The sequence below is a fragment of the Rattus norvegicus genome, chromosome 9 (genome assembly GCF_021556685.1).
Source record: "Rattus norvegicus strain SHRSP/BbbUtx chromosome 9, alternate assembly SHRSP_T2T, whole genome shotgun sequence".
Lineage (NCBI taxonomy): Eukaryota > Metazoa > Chordata > Mammalia > Rodentia > Muridae > Rattus > Rattus norvegicus.
This window is the reverse complement of record NC_141542.1, coordinates 54509013-54521884: the sequence shown is the minus strand read 5'-3', so window position 1 is coordinate 54521884 and position 12872 is coordinate 54509013. Positions and strand designations below refer to the sequence as shown.

The 12872-nt window shown below is 45.3% G+C and overlaps 1 protein-coding gene across 5 annotated transcripts in view; it reads right to left on the bottom strand.

Moving 5' to 3' along the window:
- Vwa3b (von Willebrand factor A domain containing 3B) overlaps positions 1-12872 on the bottom strand; it is a 169098-nt gene that overhangs the window by 66978 nt on the left and 89248 nt on the right. For all 5 annotated transcript variants that reach the window (XR_015628847.1, XR_015628846.1, XR_015628845.1 and 2 more), the window contains 2 exons: positions 5989-6087; positions 195-371 (listed from right to left, as the gene is read on the bottom strand). Coding sequence is in view for 2 of the 5 variants with exons in the window: in XM_087567260.1 (XP_087423386.1) it covers positions 195-371; positions 5989-6087 (276 nt within the window). In the remaining 3 variants the exon portion in view is untranslated. The remainder of the gene's footprint in view (positions 1-194; positions 372-5988; positions 6088-12872) is intronic.

Sequence of the window (12872 nt, the reverse complement as noted above, 5' to 3'; positions counted from 1 at the left end):
TTGTGATATTTGAATGAGTGAATGAATGAATGAATGAATGAATGAATGAGTGAATGAATGAATGAGTGAGTGAATGAATGAATGAGTGAATGAATGAATGAATGAGTGAATGAATGAATGAGTGAATGAATGAGTGAATGAATGAATGAATGAGTGAATGAAAGAACCATTTGCTCAGTGTACCGAGTTCCCACCTGAATATCCTGAATGGAATCCTTGCAGCCAAAGTTATAAGCACGGAACTCGCCTCCAGTCAAAGCAGCGAGCTGCTTCAAGAACTCATTAGCAACCTCGTCGTAGTAACTGAAGGAGATGGCACAGATGGGGATGTTCTGAAAGAGTTTGACGTGATCCATCACCATTTCTGGTGGCTGAAAAGGTAAAGGGGGGTGGGGAGGGAGGATGGGAAAGAGGAAAAGAGAAAGACAAATGGTATAGTATAAAAATTCTTAGTATTTTCCGCAGTTGGTCAAATTCTGAGATAGGAATTGCTCACACAGTAAGTGACTTTTTGTCAGTGTGTTGAGTTCAAATCAATAGGCAAACTGCTACCAAGGAGCATGGAGTCTCAAAGGCCATGGTCTTGTCCCAGTGAAGTCCCACATTATGGTAGGAAAAAGATTTGTCAAAGCAGAATCACCTCAACTTTAAATGTACCTCAATGTAGAGACCATGCTAGTTGGGCTGGTATCGGAGACCCATAGGTAGGTCATCCTGGCCACAGGGGGTCCCACGTCGTGGGTGCCTGGCTTCCCAATTTGCCTTCCAAATGTCTTTATGAAAAGAATATTTTCAGCTTTTGCCATGTTGTAGGCAATTTGCTTCTGAGAGATAGAGGGAGACGTTAACGGTTCTTCCGAGCACTGGGTATTTCCTTTAGGGCCTGTGTGATACTTTGAATGAAAATGGCCTCTTGAGGATCATAGGGAGTGACACTGTTTGAAAGGATCCCAGAGAATACCATGCGGTCTCACTGGTAGAAGCGTGTCACTTGGGGGTGGGCTTGAGGTTTCAGACACTCAAGCCATGCCCAGTGTCGCTCTCCCTGATGCCTGAGGAAGTGGATGTAATACTCCAAGCTATCTCTCCAGTACTGTGTCTGCCTGTGTGCCACCATGCTCCATGCTATGACGATGATGGACTAAACCTTATAGAAGATCGAACTAAATACTTTGTTTTATAAAAGTTGCTGTGATCATGTTGTCTCTTTTATAGCAACAGAACACTGGCTAAGACAGCCTAAATTCCTGGCTACTCCTCAGAACCATCAGTTCAGCCTTTCGAGCATCTCGGGAGGTAGTTTGGGAAGGAATGATGGCGGCCTATCCATTCCTCGAGTCCTTTTTAACGTAAAGACACTGGTTTCCTTTTCATGGCATTGATATCAGCTTTAAGAAGACAGAGGACAAAAATCACCAATGATAACACAGTACAATTTAAATTTGCCTTTCACAGTTAGGAGTGGCCAAACACCCAGTTTTGACTAATGAGACCTAGACCTAGAAAATCTCAGAAGCAATTTCCTTTCTCAATTAAAAAAAAAAAAAAAGGCAAAGGAGTCTAATGTCCTTCTCCATTCTTGCAAAATGGATCTTTTTTCCCCTGGAGCAGTAGCAGCCATGCTGTGAACACGAGGAAGGGAAACACATTGAAGACAAGAGGAAGCCCACCTTTGGAACACATGGTTACATAACCAGAACAGTCATGGCTGGATTTCCTACTCCTGCAAATGTGGTTCTTTATCACCCAGCATTTCCCCTCTATTCCCCTCTATATCCCCAGCTATCCCCTCCAAGTGACAGCATACCTAACGCCTCCACTTAAAGGTGGAAAAACTGGTCTGAACGGTTAGGTTTGCCAGCGTCACCAAGCTCTCTGGTGGTGACACGGGGTACGTGCACACTTCAGTCCTAGAGACGCACCGGGTGCTTTGCTCCCTGGTGTGTGAAGAAGATCGCCCCTCTGTGAGGGGCAAGTCACAGTACCATTCTTGACCTTCCAGGGAGGACCTCCTCTGCCATCTTCTTCTCCAATAACAGCCTAGCCAGTGCCTTCTGAAACTGTCACCAACTGTCCCAGGGCCTCCCCTGTGTTCTCAATGTGAGGAGTTCCCCTTTGATCATCCAGCTTGCTGGCTCCTTCCGACAGTTCCATCCCTTTAACCTTGCCTCGTCTGATTTTCCTGAAGCTCTGGGGAAAGGGTCGTGAATGAGAGGGACTCTGCTCACAGCTGGCTGGCCTTCCCTGGGGGGGTGGGGGGCTGCTGTTTAAATGGTCCTGAGAGACTGAGCTTGTGGATGCTGTCATCCAAACGTATCCTCGGTCTTACTAACTCTAGTCTGCACCGGACTGTCAGCCGGTTCGCTAGCCATACAATGATTGGATCAGTTGGCAAGCTGATCCTGCTTCTCTTGTCAACTCTGAGGCCTAAGAGAAGCGCTCCATACCTGCCTGTTTCAGCTCTGCTCTCAGCACAGCAAGGCACTGTTCTTCTACAGGCTCATGGCTGAGATATTTGGGATAGGAAGGGAATGACAGTGTTCTCGCCCCAACTGCATGCTGGGACACCCTGTCTATGGCATCATACATTTATTTGCTTGTTGACTGTCTCTCCACTAAGAGCTTCTCTGAAAGCCAGCACTGCAGAGTTCAGTGATGGAAATATCATTTATTCCCTCAGAACAACCCTATGAGGGAGGAGGACAACTAGCCTTAAGCTACAGACGAGGAAACTCTAGTTAAAGGGCATTCGCCCAAGGATACTCTGACAGACAGGATTGGGTCAGTCTCTAAGCCAGGTTTCTATCTCTAAGTTACTCCTGGTGCTCTATTCGACTAGAGAGGAGGGCACAATAGAAGCAACTTTGTAAGCCCACCACCAGCTCCCAGCCCCAGGACCCACAGTGTTAAACTAGCATGGTATTCCAGCACCCCCTGTGGCATTAGAGAGTGGGAAGGAGAATGGTGTGCGTGGAGTGGAGAGCAAGCTCTGCGTAATGGCGTAGCCATTCATCGTCTGTCTACTGAAGATAGAAGCTGGTTTACACCCTCAGAGCACTAGAGGGGAAGGCTCAGAAGGGCAACATCATCTCTTCACAGCAGCCTGGTTCGCTCTTATTTTTCACAAATGCTTACCCAACAGGTTCTATTGGGCTATGGCATGGGGAAGCTATAGCCTCTGGCACTCCTGTGGGACACCAAGCTTTCCTCAGCCCAGTTACTCTCTCCTGTGGCAGCTCTTTTCAGTCCCTAAGATGAGATAACACTCCACCATCAATCCAGAGTCACGGGAAGGTGGGAAACTGATTTCCTTGCTTCCTTAAGATCTACCTGGATAGGCTTCTTCACTGTGACTTCCTGGTCCTCCAGACCTCACAGGGCCAGGGTCAGGCTTCATCTATTAATTTCATCTTAGAAGGATGCAAAAGTATTCACCACATCCATTTGTAAAGACCTTGACCTTGAAAGAGTTCTAAAATGACCTGAGCCAAAGGCGGGCCAGACTTCGCCCCTGCCCACCAGAGGACACCTGTGTAATGGGATTCTTTGCATCTTAATGAAGATCGACGTTTCTGAAGTTCTTACAGAGTGATGACTTTTATAAAGATGTGCGACATTTTCTAATGCTGGGCTGACCCAGTATGCAAGCAGTAAGTGGATGTCCCTGGATCTAGATCTTCCACTTGTTTGTCCGGGCAGAAACCACTGTTGAGCATCTTGAATCGCACGGGCGAGCTCACACATGGTGAGCTTCCTCAGAGCTGGTGAAAACTGACAAACTAATCTGGGCTGTCCCCACCCCAAGAGCCCCTCCCTCCAGCTAAAGCCACAGGAAGAATGACCCAAGATCTCGGGGCTCCCCAGCCATGAGCTGGCTAGAGCTTGTTCTCATACTAACACAATGGAGAAGGACCTCTTGATATGTTTTACACAGAACACAATATCTGATATCCACTTGCTTTGTTGGCAGAATCTTCGAGGCAGCGCAAAATACAGAGACCCATGCGTGAAAACGTGGACAGGAACGCTCAGCCCTTTTAAGCATTTATAGGTTACGTTTTGGGATAACTGTCATTCTTCAGACCCCAGCTGTCCCCTCCCTCCTCAGTGCATCCTCTTTAATGAGCCACACACACACAGTCTCTTGGGACAGTTACCGGTCTTCAGAAAACTACATGAATGCATTTTGAATGTATGTATGTGAGATTCTAGATCCTTGGAAGAACATGATTAGACCCTCGTCCTCATGTTTCTTGGGGCTTCTGAACATCTGTGTGCTCCCCGGCACCCCAAACCTGTTTGCTCTTAATTGGAATTGCAGTTAAGTTCCTAATGTCATAATGAACCACAATGTGGTTAACTCTTTTCTGCCTTCACCACTCCCCTGCCAACCGCTCCCAAGCTCTCAAGCCGGTCCCTTCCTCCCCGGTCTTCCTGCTGACATGCTTGCAGGCCCTCGTCAAGTCTCCTCAGAGGCTTTGGCACAGCTGGCTTGTCTCTGACATTATCAGGGCATGTTTCCAAACTAGGGAGGAATGATAAGTTCTGTTTCTATGAGGTCCCCATGGTAGTGACACCCACCCTTCTAACCTGTACGACAGCCTGGACATCCTTGCCTCACACTATGCATTCCCTCCATACCCTGGTGGTTTTTCTCCTGCTCCCCAAACGCCCACCCTTCTGCACCCACCACCCAGGACAATTGGGTCTCCTCCATTCAAAAAGTTCTTTCGCTCCTTTCCAGACACATGCCCCTCTCCACTAGAAAAACCCTTGTATAGCTAAATCCATTCCTCGTGCTGCTAGACATAGAGCAGACAGCCTCAACCCCCTGGACTGTGTCAAAAGGAACTGTATACATCTAGCGCGTTCCCTAAGGCAAGGATCTCTTTCTCAGCCTCAAACCTTGGCACCACCTGGGATACACAAGAGTCACAGACTGTTTCTGAGTAGGAAGCACAGTGAAGTTTTGACAGAAACAGCATTCCAAATTAAATTTCACCGAAGCACCGTTTCTCTGCCGTAAATCTACTGCGGTGGTAAAACCCAGTGGCTTCGATATTTAATCCTTGAGCCATTTGACACGGGGTATTTTAGAACAGGCAGCCTGCGCATATAAACATCTTCCAAGGCTGGGTACGTGTTGATACTAATTCACTTTAGCAGTCGATTTACATTGTGCTGGCCTGGAAAATCCTCATATTTACTTAATGCCCGGAGTACTCGTCTTTCATTCACAAGCTTGAAAGAAACAGAACAGACGCTTCTGAAATATTTTCCAGGCGGGCTAAACAAAACCAAGAATGTTTCAGTTGAAAGGAACGCTTTTGTTTAAAGTGAGGGCGAAGCTAAAATTGGGGGTGGAACCCAGGATGTTGCCCAGAGACATGTTTGAATTGGGCCCTCAAAGGAAAGAAGCTGAAAGCGATCTCCGTGTTCCTGGCATGTAATAAAACAGAACCATGTGCAAGGCAGGCAGGCAGGCATCTCCTTCCCTGGGCATGGTCTCCAGGCCAGTGAATGTGGGTCACATTATGTACAAAATATCCACTGCCACCACGATGCCCATAAGTGTTTCTCACAGTTATAGGGGACAACAGGGTTCCTTGGTGTCTCTTCATACTTCAGTTCTAGGTCCCTATTCCAGGGACATATCTCTACATATCTCTGGGGGTTGGGGTAAGCCCTGGATATTGAACCCAGATCCGCCCCCCCCAGTGCCTAGGCAAGCACTCAACCCCTGGTCTATAGCCTTAAGCTCCTTTTTAAGTCTCAAAAATTTGAGACAGTGTCTTGCTAAGTTTCTTATGCTGGCCTTGAACTTGTTCTATAACCAGCACCCGTGGAGCTTGTCATTCCCCTGCCTCAGCTTCCCAGTATGTGTGGGATGATAGGTCCAAATGAACAAGATTAGCTTGTCTGCCTGTGAAGAGCTCGGCGCCCACCCCGGCTGACCTCCGACCACAGCAGTCCAGTTTGAGTGAGTACCTGGTCAGGTCTCCCGTCTGTCAAAAGGTAGATCACTTGTGTTTCTTCATCTGCAAAAGCGATTTTCAGGGCATTCAGGGTATTTGTGGAACTCCCAACCTGTGGGCGTGGGAGGAAAAGAGAGAGTCCAGAGAGATCACATAAGCAAGTGAAATGAAGTCTCAGCTTCAATTAAAAAAAAGAAAAAGAAAAAAAGGGAAGGGAAGGGACTTCTGAAAGAAGAGACAGAATTTCATTGACAAAATGATTTAAGACCAGTAACCCCCAAGAAACCAAGGTCTCAGATATGCCACCAGGGTGGCAGTTCAAGGTCTGCTGGAAGCCAAGGCTATGAATTTCCTGTCTTGACAACAGGGGTCTTAATGCAATTTCATCCGTGTGGTTCTGTGTGAACCGCTAACTCAGTTAAGGAAGGAGCTTAATCAAGCTGCCTGAATCCTTCCTGGCTGGGATCATGTTTGTTCCAACTAAGGGTTTAGTCACGCCACCCCAAATTTGGCAAACAGGAGCGTAGTCTCATTTTAATGATGAACACATGAATGTTTCTAGAGTAAATCCAGTCTACAAAGGTTTCGGTAGAAACCACACCTTAGAAGGCTCAGGCGTGTTACTGGGTCTCATGTGAGTGCATGGGGTCCTGACGTTCTGCTTTGAGTATGACAAAAATGAACTAACATAGTTGGAAGCCTGTGCCTACAAGTCCCATGTCAATCAACCAAGTTAAAAATGCTACAAAAAAAAAAAAAAAACCACACAGATACTGAATATCAGAAAAATTCATTATTCCCCAAATAATATGTTATAGCAAGTATTCATTCTACTGTAGTATGGATGTGTTTTTATTGTATTAGATATAAGTAACTTGAAATTGATTGAAAACAAACAGAAGGGGGTGCATAGTTCATATGCAAACATGCTCCATTTATATGAGCAACATCTGTTGACTTTGGTATTTGTGGGGGTTGGGGAGAAGAATCCTCGGACCAGTTCCCCATAGCTACTGAGAACTAACTGTATAAATTAAAATCAAAGAGAATAAATTATGGCTTATTTCCTCTTTTACATAAAAGATTAATCATAACACCAACCATAATTCTTTGTGTGTATGTATATGTACACACATATATTTAATCTTTGTGTGTGTATATATATCTACTTATAAACATATATATTTTTTGAAAAAGAATAGATACATGTCAAGAGGAGATAATGATAGGTTTTTTTTAACAATGTTACCAAGCACATCAAACAATTATAAATTAGAAAAATCTCATGAGTCAGTACGGAGTGGAATGAAATCAGGTAAATGCAGATTCGCTAGAATGTACTTTAGCAAACAAAAATGAACCTTACCCAGATGTAATCCCTGTCTGTCTGTAAGATACATGGGACTGCAAGATGGACCCTTCCTCCTTGTCTCAGACCCAGGGTATCAATTCAACCCGAAGTTGTAAGCAAAAGAAACAACTGTGATTGATCCAAGCCCGAGGGGATGTACGCAGAGGGCATCTGGAGGGCTCCCAGCACTGCCATCTGGCAAGGAAACTGAGCTTCGGACCTCACACCAGCAAAGGCCCCAGTCCCGCTGCAAGCCTGCCTGGCGGGGGCCCCACTGCAACACCACCAGGACACCAGATGCTGTGGTTAGCCACACCAATCCAGGCGCTGTCAGACACGAGATAGACCAGCGGCCCACTGCCACCCAAGAGGCTTCACCGGTCTGTGAATGCCACCACTGTCAGGGTTCTTGTTGGTAGACCCACCCTCTGGGCTCTCTGGCTCTTGATTCAAATCCAGGAAGGTCACTCTGAGGTTGTGTGCTCCCTGAGCCCTACTCACTTACACCTGAGCTGGAGGAAAGTCAGAGCTTCAACTACTATGTGGTGAACAGGCTCTGCTCCCTTCTAAGAACAGGAAGAGGAGGTGGAGATTGGTGGCCCAATTGGTGGACGGGTATCCAGCTCAGATCCCTTTCTGATAAGAGCTGCTCAAACCTAGGCCCAGGTGGGGAAGTTGTGACTCCTCCCACACAGCTCCTCTCCCCTGTGCCTCTTCTTCGCCCACCCTTGGATATTTAAGTACCCAAGACCCACTTTGCCTGCAGCATGCTAGGGCGAGGACACATCTTAGCAAAACTGTCTTGGGAGGGGTTCCTATGGCAGTGCTGGCGACATGGAGACACTGCCTTAAGCAATGTGCTGACCCTGCTACACTGATGCGTGTGGCATTGGCTCTTCTACTCTAGCTGAGTGGATAGCTCACTGTGGAGCTGGCATGGAAAGCTACTAAAGACATGTAGATGAGCAGGAAATATAGAACATGATGTCCCACCCCCTCCCCTTCTGCTTCCTATCTTGTTCAGGATTGGACCAGTAATTTTATTGCTGCAGCTTGCACATGAAGCAGGATGTTGAAAAAGTGGTAGAGCTGATGATAATAAAAACATTTGGGTATATCCTGGGCTAAGCACCTATTGGTCCTGCATTTTTACCCTGTGGCCCAAGGAGACTCGGACTTAGCAATGTCTATTCTTATGTACCCAGAAGGTCACCCACCGGGAACAGGAAGCCCTGGGATATACCTTCCACCCCTGTGTCAGCACCAAGCAGGAGCTGAATGGGAGTCCCAGCAGGGTGAGGTGGTTCTGAAAACTGAGTGGCTACCAGAGTGAAAGCTCACACATGTAAGCCAGCTTGGGCAGGCTAAACCTAAAGACAGTGTCCGCCTGCTGAACTAGAAGCCTCTCCTGACACAATAGTCAGATTGCCCAGAATGCAATAAAGAAAAACCAATCTTTGCACAAAGAACAAGAAACAGATCACTTATCTGAGAAAAGCTGTCAGCTTTGAGATCTCTGACACATAAAGCAGATAGAATATTAGTACTGTAAGAGTTTCAGAAAGAGAGAGTAAAAATTTTTTTAAATATTCAAGAAGAATGGCTTTTTAAAAACCCCTTGGGGGCTGGAGATATGACTTGGGGGTTATACATGTACACTGTTTTTTGTAGAGGACCCAAATTTACTTCCCAATACACAAGTTGGGTAGCTCACACTCGTGTCTCACAGCTCTAGGGGATGCGATGCCTCTGACCCACGTGGGCACCTGGACTTGTGTGCACAGCTGTACTTTATAGACATATGCATAATTTAAGATAATGAAAATAAATCTCTTGTTTTAAATCCAAATTTGCTGAAAAGTATAAAGACTATTCAAGAAACTGATAAAACACCCAAATAGTTTAAAAATCTATGAAAACCATAGCTAGATACATTGTGTGTAAATTTCTGAAAGTTAAAGGCAAAAAAAAAACCCAACAAAAACAAAAAACAAAAACAAAACCACCCTCCCTAAGAACAATGAAAGAAAAATAACATATTGCAGTGCCCATTAAGGATTTCCAATCTGGGTGGCAGCCACTTCTCATCTGAAACCACAGAGACATAAGGAAGTGGCCCATCGTGTTTCAAGCGATGAGAGAAATGAATCTGCAGTCATAAGTCATCTGGTGAAAATACCTACTTCGGGGCTGATGGAAAAGCATGTGACTGTGGCTGGGAGTCTCATCTTCAAAGGGTGATTAATGACAGCTTACAACTCAGCACTAGTAGAAACTCAAACCCTGAGTGTGGAAGGCATTGCAGAAAGCTACATTTAACTCCCCACATTTCTCCAGTCACGTGATACGGTTGAGGTAGATTTCATAGCATCTATTGACTGCATACAGGAAAGCCACTTCAGTAATATGTTTAAGGTGGATGGAGTGTAAAGGGTGTAAATTGAAAGCTTGTTTGAATACATCAGTATGGGGAGCTGTAATAAATGGCAACTTTGTATAAGGAAAGCCACTAGGATAAGCTTTAGAAAACCCTACAGAGCACTACAGTAGAAAGTAACCCGAAGGGCTACAAGAGACCAAAGGACCTGAGAGACAGCAATAGCAAAGGATGAAGCTAAGGATACACAGTAAGCCAATAACCAAACTGTAGATGTGAGCTTCAGATGTCAGCAATGCACACGCATGGCTCTAATACCTATTACTTGACAGAGATCGGGGAGCCACTAACAGTCATGACCAGACCGCTTAATCCTACAAGAAGTCGCTTTGAATGTAGTAGCATGGATAAACTGGATGTAACTGGGTGAAAGTGATCCATTACAGATTTATTCTTTTAAAGCAGGACTAATACCTCACATAGCGCACTTTAAGATTTGTGGATGGCGTTGTTGGTTTCTTGCTTGGGTTTGGGTTTTGTTTTTGAAACAAGGTCTTGCTAGGTAGCTAAGAAGTCGTCTAACTCATTATCCTCCTGCCTCAGCCTCCTAGGTGCCAGAACGTGCGTGTATTACACACAAAGCCAGGCTCACCACACACTTCAGAGCAGTGAAAGCACTAAGGACAAGAAAGGACATTAAATACTGGGCTCAATCTACAAACATCGAAACTCTAAATACATATGCGCCAAACAATGGAGTCTTTAAAAACACAAAGCAAGATGTAATAGAGTTGATAAAGGAAAAAAAATAGAGAAATGTCCAATTATGGTTATTTTCTTTAATATCCAGCACCATGGTAGCCACATTCTATATATTTAAGTTTTACTTAATTTTCCATAATTTCTACTATGTTTTAAATTTTTATGAAAAACAGTTTACAATATTGAAAAAAAGTTAAGTCTTGCCAAGTATGCCTTCGGCCATCATAGAGTCAAAATTAATAAGACAACTTGAAAACCTCCCAACACTTGGAAATCAAAAAACAGATTTTTAACAATTCATGGCTCAAAAAAAAAAGGAAACAAGACATTTAAAACTTAATAGGAATTATAGAAACTAAAGTAAAACACATAAATCTGTGCCCATTAGTAGTTCACGCCGGAACAGTGGGAAATACCTCCAGAAGCCGTCTGTGCTACTAAATGGAGAACCTCCACAAGGCAGAGTGATGCCCACTCGGAACAAATGGGAAGAAGGACACGACGCAAGAGCAGAGTGAGGGGAACTCAAGACAACAGCAAACCGGAAGACGGGGTGGCTCAGTGTAGGTTGGGCGCAGTGACTCCTGCTATAGCCTCAACACTTAGGAGGCTAATGGGAAGCTGGATTTGGAGCCAGCCTGGGCTACCCAGCAAGGGACTGTCCTGGAAGAAGCTAGGCATGGTGGCACACACCCATAGTCCCGGCTACTGAAGAGCCTGAGACAGGAAGATAGCAAGTTCAAGGCCAGCCTGGGCAATTGAGCAATGCTAAGCTCAACCTGAAAGATTCAAAGAGCTAAGAATGAAGTCCAATGAGGACCCTTACCTGCCATGTTCAAGGCCCTGATTCAATTCCCAGTGTCAGAAAACAAAACAACCACCACCACCACAACCACAACAACAAAAACTCCAAAAATCTGAAGAACATTCTAGAAAATACCTTTGGTGTTTTTCAAAATCGTCAACATGGCATAAATCCAGGGAAGACCAAGACGCTTCCTCTTGCTGGGGGAGACTGAGGAAATAATGCAGTTGGAAATGTTTTGATAGGAAATCTGATGGGCTCTGAATGAAACCTACGTTTCAGTTAATAAGTGAGCGCCAACGTGAATCAAGCACAACCCACGACATTTCCACCCAGTAAGGCTGTGCAGCAAGCCACCAGCTAACAGTGTCGCTCCCATGACTGACAGTTTGTAAATAAGAGAACACTGGTAACACGGGGAATGTAACCAGTTGAGTCTGACCTTGACACTACATCCCAGGATAAGGTGGGCAGTTCCTTAAAGACATTTGCTTCTTGTACAATACAGTTCCTTCTTTTCTCATTTTAAAGGCAAAAATCCCAAAAGATCTTGGGGCATCCCAGTGTCAGCCTGGGCCTGCTTTGATCAGTCAGGATTCAGGGAGCTCAGGTAATGTCTGGTGTGGCTGCAGGGCAAATCTAGGACTCTCGACTCTGGCAGTGAGCTATTTTAAGCGACTTTTTAAACATCCTTGTCTCAGTTTTCGGTGTCTCAAATATCTGGAATGCAACATGGTTCTGGAGTGCATTCAAAATTAAGAGAAGCTCAAGGTGAGAGAAAACTCAGGGGAAAAAAAAAATCCTTCCCAATAGCCTGTGTGACAAGAAACAACAGCTTTCAGGATCTCGAAGAAATATCAGACCTGAAAAATGATGTCTCTTCCTGTGCCCTTCTGCCACCACCCCCTTCTCCTCTCGGCCTTAAATGCCCAGGCCGTATTGTCTGTCTCCGTGAGTCCATTGCTTCTGAACAAAGTTCACTGTTAGGAACAGCTGCAGTGGTCCCTTTGGACCTTTGAAACACTGATGGGACAGTGTCAGAATGGGACGGATCTGAGTACCTGAGTACCAAAATATTATCTGTTGAAGTCTGTTTTCATCATGAAGCTGCAATCAGAGACCAGGACGGATTTGGAAAGAGAACTACCTCACTTTGTCCAAGGCTTTTACAGCCACAAGTCCAACCGACTGTGGAAAGAAGATACAAGCACATATACACGTGCACACACACGTCTAGGGCTGGGGAGATGGCTCACTGGGTAAAGCCCTTGCTATTGGAAATGATGAACACCTTAGGTTAGATGCCCAGGACTTATAACAGCTGGGTGCAGCCGTGCGTATCTGTAATCCCAGCACTCCTATGGTAAGATGGAGTTCCCAGAAGCTCACAGGGTAGCTACCCTGCTGGATGGACAGCAAAATAACCAAGAAACCTTGTCCAAAACAAGAGTGAAGACGAGAACCAACATACAAGGTTGTTCTTTGGTCTCCACAGGAGCTCTGTGGCACACCTGTGCCTATACTCATGTGCACAGATCTACACATATTTAATATGACATACATAAATACAGACACATAAACATTGTATCTGTTTAAACCTAT